Source organism: Carassius auratus, chromosome 38 (genome assembly GCF_003368295.1).
Source record: "Carassius auratus strain Wakin chromosome 38, ASM336829v1, whole genome shotgun sequence".
In the NCBI taxonomy this organism is placed as follows: Eukaryota; Metazoa; Chordata; class Actinopteri; order Cypriniformes; family Cyprinidae; genus Carassius; species Carassius auratus.
The window spans coordinates 10,036,066-10,053,881 of NC_039280.1; the positions used below are offsets into that span (position 1 = coordinate 10,036,066).

The following is a 17,816-nucleotide window of genomic DNA, read 5'->3' on the forward strand; positions in this document are numbered from 1 at the left end:
TAAGTTGGTGTTCAGTTAAATAACATATATGAGGATTCCACTTCCCCACATTCATTAATAATAATAATAATTTTTTTTTTTTTTTTTTCAAACCACTTTTCCTATATGCAGGGTCACAGGGTGCTGGATTCTATCCAAGCATTTCATGCTGTAGACGGAAAGACCTTGGATGCATGTCATTTTATTTGTGATAAAACAAAATTATATTTATTTCATTAATATGATTTAATTTAATACATATTTTTAGTTTTATTTGAGTAGGGTCATTACATCATGTGCTTTTAGAGCTAATGAATATTTCTTTGACAGAGTGTGGACTTTTGGGTGACATCGAAGGGTTGCATGCACTGTGACCTGCTCTGTCCAGAAGTGTATTTGAGCATGCAAATTTAATAAGTGTTTATTTAGCAGGGCCAGCCTGTAATTAGGTTAATGCTGCAGCCGCTCTGCACTGCTCTCCCACAGCTCCATTCTCCTCACCTGCTCAGGCGGAAAGCACCACAGACGGACCTGGCACTGCCTGCCATGCTCTGTTCATGCCCGCTTGGGCCTGCTGGACACCTCACCCACCTGCCACTCATGATGCCAATGTTCCCTCTAACTGACATTAACCGTCACCTGCTAATATGACTAACTGTAGAAAATGCTGTAAAAGCCTTCCAGGGAATTAAAGAAATAAACATCCAGTGAACAGCTGTGATAAACGTAGAATTTAGCATGTAATATTCAAGATCTTTCTTTCAGTCTGCATTCCCCATATCAATATATTGCGATCTGTTTCTTTTTCTCTGTCTCGCTCCCTCGCTGAATATGGCTTATTGTGTGTTTTTGTGAATGTCAAGCTCCCACACACTTCCTCACACCCACTCTCTCCATAGCAGCTGTGTGTGGTCTGTTTCTTACTTCCTGTTCTGGCTCCTCACTCTGGGCCTTTCCCCTCAACACACGCACACACACGGACACAAATACAAGATCACATGAATTTATGTACAGTCACATGTCTGCCAAAACACTGCGAACACATTCACAGCAGCACACCGTATAAAACTGTATAAAAAGCATTGATCTGAATGAAGTGCCTGATAGCGAATCCCCTGTGTTATGCAATAGGTTTAAAAAAGAAAAGCAAGTTTGACAGTCTTGGCTCCATCCTTTAGGGCTCAGCGTCCTTCATAATAATTAACTCTCAGTGACCTTTGATACAAATGTAACCCGGCGTAAGCTCACTGTTATATGAAACTTCTAAGATCCTGTAGTCTATATGTGTCTGCTGCCTTTAAAACTTACATTATCCACTGTTGTTTTCATTCAAAGTACTTTTGTTTCAGGTATCCTAACTTTAAAAATATTTCTCATAAAATGTCATTTATTTTATTTTTATTCTACATTGCTTCTTTTTTACATTATTCAATCAATAATTGACTGTATTCTGACAATAACAATTTAAATACTAATTCAGAATTTTAGAGGGAAATCAATGTCATAACTATATATTACTTTATAACTTAATAAAGAAAAGTAAATTAATAGCCTGGTTATTGCATGATTGGATGGTCTTTGCTTTGAAGGATGAATACCCATAAGACTTGTATGGGTATTGTATTTGGTAAAATGTATTTGGTATGCTTGAGCAAGCATGGGGACTTACAGGAGATAGTTTACAGTTCTCCCACCGCTCAGTCGCTACAGCATAGTAATAACAATGCCAGTGCTATAGTGTTTTTAGACCAGCATACATACTGATAAAACGTAATGTATTGATTTGTACTACAAAATACATATACAACAAGGGACGTTAGACTTTATTAAGTTTAGCTCTTGTATTGACATTAATATCCTGCAGTAACCATTATGGTAATTACTGTTGCCTTTGGTACAGTAGGTAGATGTTTCCAGCTAATGCATTTTAAATTATAGCAAATTGGAAAAGTTTACTGGCTAACTCTGTCTACACTTAATGCAACAGTATTTAAAAATGTAAAACATTTATCCTTTATGTGTTTCAAAAAGGTTTGCTAGCATTATATTGTTAAATATTACTTTCAGCCTTACTTTCAGTCCTCACAATAGTTTTATAATGGTACAAAAGACCATAGTGTATTATTTAGAGTAAACTGGTCAAACAGTTGCTCTCCTGTTAAATATGAAAACTGAAAATGTCAGATATTAAGTGTCTAAATGCTTCCTATGATTTATGATCTATACCAGACAGATTCCGCAGATAGATGAGTGAATGTGCATTTATAGAGTAATAATAATGATGAATAGTAATCAAGTACAGTAACACGTAATATCTGTAACAGGGACACAGTAAATACGCATTACCATGTATTCTTCTTCAGAGTGGGTGAAGATGCCGCTGTCGTGCACAATTCAAATTCCAGCCAGAGGGGGCAGCTATGGGCTGGTGTGTGTGTGTGTGTGTGTGCGTGTGTGTGTGTTACATAAACGTGCAACTGCTTGTGTGCCTGCTGAGCTGGGCTTGTGGTTGGCGGAGAGTAGGTGTGGCTTCTTTCCTCCATGGTCACAGCAGAACAAGATCATTCAGATATTTGCACAAAGCCAACCTGACAGGGAGAAGGGGAGGGGAGGGAGGGGAGAGCAAGGCTTTTGCAATCTCTCTCATTATTCTTCTTTCTTCTCTCTCTTTCTCTCTCTGCCTCCACGGAAACAAGGAAGACTGTCTACTTCATGGCCTGTGAACTGAGCAGAATCAAATTAGAAATGCAGCTGCATGGGCAGTTTACTTTCTCCCTCTCATTCAATTTAAAGGGATAGTCCACTCAAAAGAAATATTCTGTCATCATTAACTCAACCGCATGTTGTTACAGATGAATCTAGGGGAATGTCTAAAGTGTCATCGGGGTAGTACCTTTTCAAGAGGTACTAAGATGTCATTTTAAAGCAATATTATGCACTGTTTAGGGATAAATAAGGTACAAATATTAACGTTTCTACCTTAGAGTCCATCCCAGTAATAGCATTGTTCTTTTTTTGAAAGTGTATATTAAAATAAAAAATAAATTTTATACATTTAGCAGACGCTTTTATCCAAAGCAACTTGAGCATTCAGATTAACATTTTTTACCTAACGTGTTTGCTGGGAATGGAACCCACCATCTTTTGCACTGCTAACACGATGCTCTTCCACTGAGCCACAGGAACTCGTTCTTATTAAGCAATTAAGTATAATAATGCTATTTGTTTGTACTTGGTATAACGGATAGTTGATGGAGACCAAGGTTTGTCATGCTGACATTGGAGAGGTGTGCAACGAAAAAGAACAAAAAATCACTCTGGTGTCATTTTGTCCATTGACTTTTCTTGTCCTGGGATTATCGGAGCAAAAGAAAAGGCTTGAAGACCCCCCACCTTCTCAAAATTAAATATAAAATGAAATTATAATCATTAATGTTAATGTAAAACTTCACAATGACTTTTTAAATCGGACATATTTATGAATAAAACCGGATATTCAAGTGGAAAATGTTGAATGTAATTTTTATTAATCAAAGACTGGATGCTGAAGTGAGTGTTACTGGAATTAAGTCAAGTCAGAGGTCAAGAGGTTAAAAAGTTAGAGGAATATACCTGTCTATGTAAACACTAATGAATTGATACAATCTTACTACTGAAAAATCAAATATGTCAAAAGAATATTATATAAAAAAATTAATATAAAAGACTTGATGAGAAAAATGACTGAAGTTAATAAAACTACAAACATAGCAGCACCTTCCAGTCATGCATTACAGTGAGCAGTAGTAAAAAAAACATTCTTTTTTTCTTCGGTTTGACCCATTTCTTCATGTGGATAAAAGTGGGCCAACAAAGAACGTTGAAGGGAAAGGACGGATACTAACCACAGCAAATTAGTCAGCTTTATGACACAGGCCCAATAACGCTTACTGGAAACAATACTGTATGAGAAGGCATATATTTTACCCGCTATCTGCACATGAAACATGAAACTTGTTAAGAAGCTTGACTAGAAAGGGCCGGAAAAAGAAAACAAGCCTTTTATGACAGTGCATGATTAAAGAGATGAACTGAAAGGTTAGAGAAAAACAACTAGAGTTGTTATAGATAAAGGAAAGAAAAACATAGTAAAAGTGAGATGGTCAGCGTGAGTGAACGTACAGCTCATACACTGACTCACCACTCTCATAAAAAGCAACATGATCCACTGCTTACCACACATTCTCACTGACCTGAGATCAGTATGTCCATGTTTCGTGCCGGCCATCCCCCTACACTTTACACAGACACTGCCACGTGCTAAAACTGGCCATGCAACACAGCTGTGCGGCCCCAATACTGGAAATAGACTCCTGCTACCAGCTCGGACTCATAGGTGCAAAATGGAGGCAACTGTTGATGCGGAGAAATGTCCTCGGTTTCATGCAGGGCAGCTGGGTGACTCAGAAATTACACACGTTTACCTGTTTGTGGTAAAAGACCTTTATGGAACAGTAATTAAAATAACCATTTTACAGAAATTTGAATAGTCCAAAGAACCAGTTTCCACTATAAATAATTATTTTGTGCACTGGAAAGGTTTCATGGATGTTAAAGGTTCTTCGTGGAACCACAGATCCTTTAAAGAACCATAATTTTCAAGAGTGTATGCATTCACTAAATAATCTTTAACAGTGGGATGCTTTAGTGTGATGAAGAAAAACAAACACAGTGTAATTTTTATCCATTTATTGTATAATATAAAACTAGAAAAGTAAGACTGTTTTCAAATTCATAGACACACGTCCATATTTTTATATATATATATATATATGTATTCTACAGTCCACACCTTGATGCAAATACAGTGATCATCAGTTGATGGGTTATTTTTCTCAAAATGAATATGTTTGTAGGATTGCATAGAAAAAGGCACAGCTCCAAGCCCTGAAGATACAGCCTTTCTTAATGAGCAGAAAAAGGGTTTAGACCCTCCACCACATGTTGTCTCTCTTTCTCACACACACACACACACACACACACACACACACGCACTCAAACACACATATAATCCCAGTGGTCACTATCCTGAAACCACATTAAACTGCCCCGAATGTGTGGTTTGAACCATGGGACAGTGAGAAACAACAACCAATGTCATCAGAAATCATGCTGCCTTTCTTTTTTTTCTTTTTTTTTACATTTGGCATTGAGGGTTATCAAAAAGATTTTCCCAGAAATAGGCTTTGGAAGATTGAAATTCTGAAGTTTGTAGAGGATAAAGTATTGCCTACAAACCTTTCCCTTGCACACAATCTGAAATATATAAAATATTAAATACTTATAATTAAATAGGGGCAGGGAGTGTTGACCTAGACAACTAGCACAAACACCACCCCAAATTATAATACAAGAAACTAAACAGACACAAAATAATGCATTATTAAAACAAGACGAAAAATGGCTTCCACCCCAATTAATAAGCAGTGATACATTCCCATAAGCATAATACATTCCTATCTCATATTCTGTACAAATTACAATCTGAATGTTAGCTTAACGTCAAAAATAAATATATTTACACAGGAAACAAAAATAAATAACAAAACAAAAACACTCCAAATCCAAAGAAAATCCTATAATAAGTAACATTAATCATAGTTTTGATTCCATAGATTTGTCCGCTCGGCTCTCATTCACTCATGTTTTCAATTCTCAGATGATCTCTCTTTTGAACTCTGGGTGGTAACAATCTACATTTTCACCTCTCTGTGACAGGAAGTTCAAATCCCAGATTATTTATGGTCACACTTTTATGATAAATTATATTTCATTTAAAAATAAACGTTTTCTTCCCTCTCTGACATTGCACTCTGAATGTTTTATTCTGATTCTTACCAGGAAGGCATATTATGCACAGTTTTTGTCGGTATGTATATCTAACATTATTATTGTAAGATAGTTTAGTGCGACAAATGCCATGTGAAGCTAATACAGCTGATATGATAAATGGTCCCTTTCCTTCGATGTCAGGTGCACATAAAATAATCCTTCCAAACCTAATCTGATCAATCAGTGGTTTATACCAAGTGTTTATACTGTGTTGTCTATTGAACATACATGCAAAATACTCTTCCATCAAACCTGTGCATAACTAAACTCCACCTTAATGTAAAGCGATCATTTCTACTGGCCAAACAACACTAAAACCCAGCAGGACAACAGAGAGAGAGTCTGGTTGGAACATGAACAGATACCATTAATAAACCTCAAACAAACAATGGTATAAATAAGATAAAATAAGACCAAACCATACAAAAATCATCTGACATCTGTACAATTATGAGCTATAATCCTGCATGCATTAGTATGTTAACAGAAATGTACCGTTGTACTGGTGAGAGATGTATATGAAAGAAATGTTTGGCAAACAGATGATGATGATGATGGAAATATAAAAAAAAAAAACTGAATAGCAACCATAAACTTTCTTGCCTGGTACAGTTTTTTGTTTTTTCTATTTTGCATGAACAGACATGCATAGACCTTCTTGTTGTGCATTAGTGTAGCATTAAAACTGAACCAGCCACTCACTGAGTGATGATATGAAGCCAAAACAAAGGCCAAAAAAGAGAAGTTACGACAGATAAAAAAGGAAATGGCTGAGAAAAGTTGACAGTTTGCTTATTACTGATCAGAAAAGCATTGATTGCATACATTATTTGTATCATAAAGGGGTTTTAGCATTGGCTTATCAAAGAAATGTATCTGTAAAACAATGTGCATCAGAAGACATGTTCAGTTATTGCCAGCTGAGATGTAAACACATGGAATCTGAGCCGTTATGGCAGAACACAAGAAATTTGGTTGGTTGACTGTGAATATCTGACCACTACACACATCCATGTATAAATAATCCAGTAAAGCATATTTCATAAATGTGTCTATTTCAGAAATGCATATGTTTTACTCATTTAATGTTAAAGGGGTAGTTCACCTGAAATTAAAATCTTATAATTTACTAAAAATGTCGTCCCAAACCTGTAACTTTATTTCTTCTGTGAAACATGAAAAGCTATTTAGAAAAAGGTAAACAGGGTGCAAAAAAACATTGGACCCCATTGACTTTCATTATATTGACAAAAAAACTTATGAAGGTTTGGAAAGACATGAGAGTGATTAAATTGTGGACTATCCCTTTAATGAATATTAAAATGGAAGCAGACGGAAAAAAAGAATAAATGACCACATATTAACAGACTACTTTAAATATTACTAAAAAGCAATAAAACAGCTTTGAATAGAAAAAAGTTAATAAAATAACCAAATTGCTCTCATTGTGCTTTGTGAAATTGAAAGAAAAATATGAAAATATGCTGCCGTTCCACATTCTTGCACCTTTATACTGAGATGGGGAAAGAGAGACGCTACTCCTCTAATAATCCAACTTGTTCGATTGGAAATGATGATGAGGAAATTGAGACAAGACAAACAAACAGGAATTTAGCAAGTGGTCATAAATGATGAAGGCACTCAGATCTGCTAGAAGCCAAAGTGTTTTCTGTAAGATTTCTTCATGTTCATTTTTGGGAAAGGCAAGCACAGTGCATGCACAGTGTTGAGAAGTAGTACTGGGCAACGTTACCATTAAAATGGACAATTTCCTTTGTTTTTAAAAACAAAACAAACACAAAACTGTACAAAAAAGCCCCCAAACAATCACAAAGTGATTTTAGTTTTCGTTCTCAGTTCATATTTAAAAACTCTTTGATTGGTTTTGCATTTCTTCCCCAGTTCCCTTCCAAACCTGGTCATGATCCCACAAGCACCTCCATAATATGGTCCAGTTCGGTTAGGTCCATTTTGAAAGGCTGGTTCGAGCTGACAGCAGGAGCGCCACCGCTGTAGGGCGAAAGAGTCTTGAGGAGCTCGTCTGCAGTCACCATGGGCGCCAGTTTTGAGGGGGCTGTGCCCGAGGACGAGGTGCAGGGGTCAAAGTCGTACATGGAGGTGTCAATGTCTGCAAAGAGGATGTCGTCCAGGGCCAGGTCTGTCAGGAAGCCCGAGGACGAGGCAGAGGGTGAGGTGCTCATGTCCAGGCTGGTAGGAGGAAGAGTCTCTGGCGCATTAGGGACTGCAGAGCGTTCCTCAGGCAGCGGGACCAGACCTTCAAGCTTTGGGCTGCAGGGCTTACTGCAGTCTTTGGAGTCCAAGGCCCCTGAGTTTAAGCTGGGGGGACACAATGGCAGTTGGAGGGACACAGTAAGGGATGAGGGGGAGGTAGCACCTGGCGCTGATGTAGTTGTAGGTAAGGGGGAAGGACAGAGCTCCTCAATCTCATCCAGGGCAGAAGAGAAGCTGTCTCTGGCCACAGATGAAGGGAGTCTGGGAAGAGTTGGTGGAAGAGGAGGAGCCAGCAGAGAGGGTGATGTGCAAAGCGTGACACTGTCCTCCTCTAAAAGCGAAGCTGGGGTGAGGCAGGCCTCCAAAGGCGCTGGGTTTGACAGCACTGGCGAAGGTGATGTAAGGACCGGAGAGGAGAGTGCCAGCGACTGGGACAGCGGTGGAGCTACCATGGACAACACACTGAAAGCAGGCTGCGCCTCGCGGAAACCTTCATCCACAGGGTCGTCTGGAGGAGGGGAAGCGGGGAAGAAGATCGGTCGCAGGTTGCCCTCCTGCTTCAGTTCGTCCTGGATGCGCCTCAACATGTTGTTGATGAGCACGCGCTTTTCCAAGCTTGGCTCGGTGAGGGGCCGGTGGTTGTACAGCTTCATCAAAGACATGTTAAAGATGGTCTGCCTCTGCAGGGTGTAGGAGACCTTCGAGAGCCCGTTGGCCATCGCTCCGGCCCCTGCCGCCAACGCTTTGCCTTCCAGCACCTCTTCATCCTCATCTAGTTTCCGCTTTGCCCCTTTACCCAACATATATCTGCTTAGGAAGTAAAGAGAGACAGAGAGAGTGTTAGCCATACAGCCACTCATTACCTTTATGACTCACTGCTGTTTTTCTCTCTTATGACTCAGCACTAGTTCCATATAAATCTCTTGATCTACAGAAAAATAACTAATGGTAAAAATACACTCATTTCTAGAAACTGAGATGTTAAAGGTGTGTAGTACTTTCTCCATGGCAGTTGAACATGCTGAGACAACAACAAGTTTAGGTTATGTGGCCTTCAAATGAAGTTTGAAATATCATATTGTGGGAACCTAGAATTTCTAGAGTTGCTGAAATGTGACATTGGAATGGGAGTGTTGATTTAAAACAATGCTGAAATGGACTCGGAGGTACAAGTTTGCATTTGATTGCAGCATTAAATCTGCTTAAAAGTATAAACAATGTGACACTATCAAAACATTGCTCTGTTTGTTTGAGAATTCTGACCAAAGCAGCACTGGCTCAACCAATGAGCTGAGTTCAGGGGCGGAGCTGGTCGATTATCTGACTAATAGCAGTTAGGGGGGTGTGTTTGGGGAACCTGTTTGATTATTTTTGTTATTCTGCTGGATGCCGCTAGTTCACAGAAACTGCACATTTCACTTTGAAATAATAACACTTTCCAGAATAACACCAAAAACTTTTTTTTTTTGATCGTTATTTTAGGCTTTTCTGCCTTTATTTGAAATCATGGTGAAGAAGGTTACAGGAAAGTACAGAACGCGCCAGGGGAAATAGCATCAGCACATCACTCAATCTTGGCCTGACATTTTGATGATTCACAAAAACACCAATGTCATGTATAAAAGTAATAAAAGCTTTTGTAATAGTGTTTTGTGCATGGCCATTTTCATAAAAACATTTTTGAAACTATATAACCAATAGATGAATTCAACAGTTGGTATGACCCAGTTGACCAAACAGACTTGGTTAAAAATACAAGAAATTGTTTAGATTAACAGATTGGTGGCTTGAAGCTTGGTTGCTATGACATTGGTCTGCAAGCTGTTGTCATATTAGCATTCGTTGCCGCCGCTGGGGTGAGAGTCTGTACGGTCTCGGTGCATTCGTCGCAAAGTGACCAAAATGCCTCGCGTTACAACTCAGATAAGGTGACAGAATGGGAAGACACTCAGAAATACACACAGTGTTTATGCAATCACAGCATCTCCAACAGGACATTAACAACAACACTATCTAAGCACGAGAATTCACCCTTGAGTTACAGAGAAAGACGTGCTGCTGGAAATAACTGTACTGCATGAGCTGCTACTGCAGGAGCATTTACAGGAATACAGCTCTGACTACTCCTTCCTGAACCGTGCTGCAGCGAGGAGGGAGGCAAATGTGTGTCAGACTTTCAGTAAGTACTCACGGTGAGAATGTGTCACACGAGCGCAAAGCCCTGATCACTCCCTGTTTAAACACATACTGGCTGCAGGAAGACAGGATCCAGCTGAGTGTTCGGTGGCAAAAGGGGACAGAGAGGAGGAGCGAGTGTGTGACCTATGCTGAGCTTTGAATGTTAGGCAGCTGTGTTCTCATCCACTGTGCACTAGGTTCATGCTACGAGATTTAAAACAGATCACATGAGCCACTATAACATAACAGTAGACTACTTCACCAGTGCTCTGCAAGGAGAGAGGTAGAAGGGTTGGGGTTATGGAGACAGCATTGACAGATGGACTGAAAAACAAGTTGTACACTGGAACGTTTCCCTGTGCTTACAATGTAGCGTGACTCAAATGTGAAACTATTTTAGAAAAAGATCCTTTGATGAAAGGTTTTTCTTTTGTATTGAAGTAGTCATTTAAATTTAATGTACTAATTTAATGCCTGCTTTTATCCAAACCGTGTTTCACTGTATTCAAATGATACCGTACATTTGGGTTTCCAGAGAACTGAACTCAAGACCTTGGAATTTATTGCACCGCAAACTACTAGTTGTACTACATTAATACATTTTATTAATTCTGTGATACTCTAGCATGTTTAGAACAGCATTCGCCACCTCTTTTTAATAGTTTAACGCAACATACCTCAATATTCAAAAATTAGTGGTCGGTAAGATAATTTTTTTTATGTTTTTGAAAGAAGCCTCTCATACTCAACAAGAATGCATTATTAGAAATGAGATTTTTACAAATCAAAATTACTGTTTCGTATTATAATGGTTTTTAAAATGTAATTAATTCCTGAGATGACAAAGCTAAATTGTCACATGATCCTTCAGAATAAGATCATGTGACAAGAAGATCCAAAGAATTTCCCAATATGACTGATGTACTGACCTCATGTGTGTACATCATTTCAAACATAAAAAACAAAGTACAATGTCAATGTCTTACAATGTAAAACTTTTTATCAAGGAAGAAAATACTTACTGTCCCTTTAAGACAGTATAACCAGTAACTATGGTGTTTACCTGACTACGGTCGATAGGAGGATTTGGTGATGTCAGCGAGAAAGAAAGCTGTTTCAGAAGTTATTAAATTTTCATGAAAGATTATGAAGACTGATATTTTTTCAATTAGAATAAAGAGTGCCAATGAGTCATTCACAGAAAGACTATGAATATGGATTAAGAGCATAAAGAGTCGATTTTGATTTTAAACCAACTTTAAGGTCAGAATAAGGGTTATTTATCGAGTAAAACATGTACAAGTTATTTAAAACAACAGATCAGTCTTCTCTCTAGCTCACATGGAAAGCACAGAGACAGGCAAACAGGAGTGAGTGAGAGAAACAGAAAGAGAAGGAAGACCGTTCCTGAGGCCTCCCCTCATTAGCATAAAGTCAAGCCCGGTAGCAGTAGGCAGCATTGCAGTGTGCTTGAACCTAATACAGGCTGACAGCCTCACGTACCCTAGCCCTCCCTGCACACACACACACACACACACACTCTGCGCAGACGCAAACGCAGATCTGTCAGGCAGCTCTTCTCACTCAGGAAGTGTAAGTGGCTGGGCCTGTTGCCTTGCTGCCTGTTACCATGACGAACACAGTCAGCTGGGAATCCACCCAAAGGGTTGTCAAAGAGAGAGAGAGAGAGAGAGAGAGAGAGAGAGAGAGAGAGAGAGAGAGAGAGAGAGAGAGAGAGTTTGGGGGAAAAGAGGAGCTGAGGAAAGTTAAAGAAAGAATTGTTTCTTTTCTTTCACTGCGCTGCTTCTGAGACGATGATTCTAAAACAATAAACGACTAGCTGCAGAGAAAAACACGTTATGTCTGCTGGAGATGGATGTGCATTCCAAAGCATGGCTTTTACATGCAGAGCACGCGAATAAATCATAAGATGGAGGGTTTATGTACAAGTAAACTTGATTTGCAATCTTATTCAGTCCGGTTCAGTTAATTTAGTCGGGGTGGGTGGAGTTGGGTAAATTATTGAGTTTACAGAATATCTAGAGAGATATTTAAAACTTTAAGCCATGAGATGAGCTCTAAAAACAAGTTTGATATGGAAAAAGAACCCAATAAATAAATGAATAAAAGAACAGTGACATAGACAAGAACAAAAATGTTAGTGGAGATATTAAAATTAAAACTGTAACATTCATAAAAATGTTTTAAGTTAAGTTTTGCTTAAAAGTTGAGGATGCAATTTCAGGCTGTTTTCAAAAGGTTACTGCAAGGCTGAGTAACAGATAATAAGTCGAAGAATGACTCAAATAATAAAAATGGCATCTTACACTAAGCAACTAAAAAGTCACAGCAAATGTGTACTCAGATCTGAGTAATTCAAAGAGGCAGACAAAAATGTAGCTGTTAAAAAAACAGGCAAACATCATGGAGTGCCACAAACTGTTTAGTCTTTCGTTGTGTTTATAAACTCACCCAGAGTGGCCCTAGAACTATATGCCATTGTCTGAAGCTTTCAAGAAAGTCTTTAGCAAATAAAGTTTCCCACAGTAATCCACACAGAGGAATGCCACGGCAGCTGAACATGTCCTTGTGACTCACGCTGAGGAGTGGATACGACTGTCTGCAGCGCTCAAATGCCACTGCCGCCCCACCCTACACATTCCTTCTGATTGTGCCTCTGACTGCTTCTGCTTCTGCTTCGCTCCATCGTTTTACTTTCATCTTCAGCCTGAAAGGTCAAAGTGTGTATCCTTCTGCTCCCCAGTTCAGAAGTACACTGGCCAGGGAGTTTCGAGGCCAGTCAGGTTCTATTGTCAGAATTATTCCACTGCTCTGAAACATGCAACTACAAGTTCCTAGAAAGCATCATAAAAACTAGTACATATTTGTCACTCACCTGCACATCCCTAATTATTATTATCCGCTTATTACTCAGGAATTATATTTTTTTGTTCATTTATATATATATTATATATATTATATATATATATATATATATATATATATATATATATATATATATATATATATATATGTGTGTGTCTTTATTATAGTCATATTTATGTATGTATATTGCTTTATGTATTCCACTAAGTAATTTTTCTTGTTGTAGCTATGACAAATTTGCACAATGGCATGCTATTTAGTGGGGCTGTTGATTAATACCGGATATTTTTTTAACTATTTAACTATAATTTATTTAATCTTGTGATCAAATAAAATAATTATCACTGTCTCAATGTTTAGAGGATTGAAGGCCCTTGCTAGTGTCATAATTTGTGTTTAAGATACAGTGATTCACATCATAGGGAACTAAGAAATATGATGAGGCGCAACCAGAGAGAAAGATCTTCATCACTTCTTGGTTCTCTTGGTTTTTTGACTCGTTACGGTTGCCAGTTGCAACTTACCTTTACCAGAGTGACTGGACAACCTGTACACTGGCTCCTGACCTGGATATATTAACCATAGGGGGACAACAGGAGGAGCCAGAGAGAAGGAAAGAGAGGGGAATGTTGAGCTCTCCTCAGTAAGAAGTGCTGGGGCAGCACACAGTGTTCCCTCACGCAAAGAGACATTCATAAACAGACAACCTGTCTCCTTGCCCCATAATACACCAGCGCTGAGCAATGACCCCGAGTGAAAACCTTCCAAGAACAGGAAAAAAAGTGTCAAAAATTTCTCTGTTGCAAGACAGGCTTTATAGAGTTTGACAAAATGGCTGGCAGAGTCCCACCTTTGAAGGACACCTTCAGAAGCGCAACTTAGATCCCATCCTATAGCAAGGTGTCTGAGACACAGCACCAGATAATGGTGGAAATAATGTAAAAAATAAGGCAGAGGCCTTTGGGGAGGAGAGCTCTGACTGAGTTGTCAGAAAAGAGTCTGGAAATATGTCAGGTCTCCTAAGCAGGCTGCACGTTCTGTTCCAATCCTACACACAACACATCCTGCACATGAGGGACCGGCTGTGATGCTGGAGCTTCGGCACTGGGTGTACTGGTGGAGATGGAGTGAGAGACTGCAGCAGGAAGGATGGTGTGAGCAGGCGAGCAAGTGCTGCTGAGAGGATGGAGCACAGAGCGCAGAGTTTTCAGTGATATTATGATCCTGTAACAGGATCTGCACGTTTCCATGCCTGTGCTTTAGAGCTCCCCTCCCCCCCTCACCTCCACACAGTGCTATTTCAGATCCGGAGGGTACTGATTCCCACAAACACACACATACACACTCACTCAATCACTCACTCTGTCTGTAGCTCTTAAACACCTGCAGAAATAAAGGCACAAATGTAGACCAAGTCACATGCATGTAGATCTATACATCCATCCATTCATCAATCCATCACTACTTGCTGGTCAGAGGCACTTGGAATTAAGGGGAGGGGCTTTTTCATTCTAAAGAACTGATTTAGTTTATTTCACAAAAATACAGAAAGACTGCATATTTTAAACAAAAGTGATTTTTGCCAACATTTAGGAGTAAGAACTAACTTTCATAAAACTCTAACTGTGCTTTAATGGGGTCTTCAATGATGATTATGACGATAGGAGAGGGGAGAAACTGAGAAACTCTCAGTTCTGTAGTATTATTGTACAGAAACATTTCCAGCACATTTCACCATCCGCTCCACCTGGGCTCTGTAATTTGTTGCAGTGCAAAGATGGAGTGTCATTTAAATGGGAACTCCCCATAAAGGCTCAATAACACTGAACAAACAAGCAAAACAGTAAGAAAGTGAGACTAACAGAAACAGGGAAAGAGGCAAGACAGATAGAGAGAAGGCTGTGGGAGAAAGGATAGATGGATAGAGAGAGAGAGAGAGAGAGAGAGAGAGAGGGAGATGTGTGAGACGGTAAACATAGAGCGATCGAGACAGACAGATGGAGAAGGCCCAGACGCAACATTCTCACACAGCACCGAGTGAAAGCTGCAGGGGTCAGACAACAGTCTGACATCTTAAAAACTAACAAAATAACATGTCTGTAAAACTGTCGCATGCTGTATCTGTACTGTACCTCACCCGTGCCTGTTGTACAAGCTTTACCAGACCATGACGTCTTACACTAAAGACAGTCAACTAAAAAGTAGACAGATATGCATCTGTTGCATTACTGCAGTTTTCTAGAACATGATCTCACTTGTGTTGGCCAAAACTGAAACGTAATAAAACAAAACATCAGTAACTAGGCAAGCAAGCACTGTGTGGCAATGTAAAATTTTTGAGCTGTCTGTCTTTACTTTCAGTGTGTCTAAGAGAGCTGATGAAAACTCATTCTGCAACTAATGCTCTTCAAATTAGCAGATAAGATGTCCGTTTGTCACAGCTTTTTTGGGCCACTGTGAGTCATAACTAGTAACGATATGTAAAAAGAGTGAGTAATGGCTGATATAATTCTGTTACATTATAGATATTTTGGAATTTGAAAGATTTCTCTTAACAAAGCTGAATTTATTTGTCGAAAATAGAATAAAACATAATATTGTGATACATAAGTACAATTTATAACAACTGCTTCTGCTTTCAATATTTTATAGGATTTATTCCTGTAATGCAAAGGTGAATTTTCAGCAGCCATTACTCCAGGCTTCAGCATCACATGATTCTTTAGAAATTATTCAAATATGCTGATTTTGCATTCAAAAAACTATATTTCTAATTATCAGTGCAGTGTTAAAACATCCGTAACTGCTTAATATAATTTTTTTGGAGACCATGAACAGAACCATCTAACAACCAGCATAAAACTGCAATTTTACAAAAGTCTCTCATAAATGAAGGATAGATGGAGAGGATGAATCACTTCAGAGCAAGCAGAGCTATGGATCTCAGTCTCAGAGAGCAGCAAAGAGGCGGCACACTCAGAGAAGCTTCTTTACGTCAGCAAGAGTAACAAGAAAACCTGCATTACAGATTTCCCACAGGCACTGATTCTGAATGTTGCAAAGCACTGTATCATGCACATATACTGTACACACTAACACTGAAGAGGTTCACTTTGTCGGATACTTTATGCATAAATCAAGGAAGGATATATGAAACGTGTGCATGTATATTAACAGAAAACACTCTGTAATAAAGTAATTCTGACAAACCCTGAAAGAGTAATTTAACACTAAAATCATTCCTTAAATAATTCCACTGTTTCTGGAGAAACTTAAGCTGTGTTGTAATATATGGTGAACAAAAAATTGGGAGTGCAATATAAGAGAGGAAAGATTCAAACTTCCCTTAAACTTCTCCTAAACGTCACACTCCTGTTAAAAAACAGCTAAATAGTAGCTGAGAGAGGAACGCAATTCAAACCGGTTTGACCAGCGAGGCAGAAGTCTTGGAGCACTATGTGAAAGTGTAAGATAGGCACGCACACACAGAGATACACACACCATTTAAATGAAAATAAAACTCAAGCAACAGGTGATGGAAATGAAACTATTTAACAATAATTATTAGTCTTCCTTCTTTTGTGTTAGTAGTCCTCTTCTTTACACTAATCAGGTACAGTATCATATCTCTTTTCAAGAGACTGGACTGTGAGACAGGCTATTTTACTGAAAGTAATAGTATATAACTGAAAATTATATAATTCACAAGACTAACAAATAAGCCCAACTTTGCAACGTAAACCCTACAGGAAAAACACAAGTGGCCCATCAACATGTATACTGGTAAAGAACAACTTTCTGATGTCCACTCTTCAAAAAGTCAGCGAGGTGATTTCTGGACACTGAATGGTGCCACTTTGTGACATTTACAATTAGATGAGGGACAAAACCTCATTTTTCTTCTGTGACTGTGTTGCAGGAAGGAAGTGCACATTTAAAGATGACACGGAGAGTGCAACATGTAAATGTCACAGAGTCAGTCTTTTCGTTTAAAGGAAATAAGACAGCAACACACAATGCTCAGACTGACAAAAACAGGGGTTGTGATCTACTTTGCTTAATGTGAACCGTGCAATCACTAGAAAATCCAACTGGACCTTGATCCTCTGAATTTACTGAGTGTGTGTGTGCATGTGAGCTATTCGGACTTTGAATGCCAGTGTGTCTGACAAGGATAGCAACTGCAAAATAACCTCTGCTGTGAGTCGCCACAGAATTCACTGACTTCTTTACAGTAAAGATAATGAATTGACAGTTTAAGTGATGAAAACAACATAGTATCTTAACTACACAGTTATAAACTTACTGCTGCAGGTTGTGACTTAAGCTTTTTCTTATTAAATTAAACTTTAAAAAAGTTTAACTCAGCTGTTTCTACAGTGTGTTTTAAAGTGAATTTTCATGAAACAGCGAAGAAAGGTATTGCTCACACACCACCGAGACATAAAGACACTGTCCCTCACAATCCCCCCACTGCCGTTTTCCAGTATGTGCATTTGTTCCATGACGACCAAATAGGCCTAAATTTATTTATCGTAATCAGAAGCCAAAAATAAATCAATCTACTGTGTCAAAGCCATTCAATGCCTATTTACCATCTAATCAAAACCATGTTTAATTCATCCCTGTTCATTCATTTAACATACTACAATCATTTCAGAGTTTCAATG

The 17,816-nt window shown here is 38.7% G+C and overlaps 1 protein-coding gene across 8 annotated transcripts in view; it reads right to left on the reverse strand.

The window, feature by feature from the left end:
- Positions 1-4,692: 4,692 nt before the first annotated feature.
- sertad2b (SERTA domain containing 2b) overlaps positions 4,693-17,816 on the reverse strand; it is a 33,164-nt gene continuing 20,040 nt past the window's right edge. For 3 of the 8 annotated variants that reach the window (XM_026223972.1, XM_026223971.1, XM_026223975.1), the window contains exon 2: positions 4,693-8,889. In XM_026223972.1, the coding sequence (XP_026079757.1) occupies positions 7,770-8,885 (1,116 nt within the window). In that variant the 5' untranslated portion in view covers positions 8,886-8,889 and the 3' untranslated portion in view covers positions 4,693-7,769. Of the gene's footprint in view, positions 8,893-12,732; positions 13,153-17,816 lie in introns of those variants that run through there. The other 5 variants (XM_026223973.1, XM_026223970.1, XM_026223974.1 and 2 more) reach the window with 3 other exon arrangements.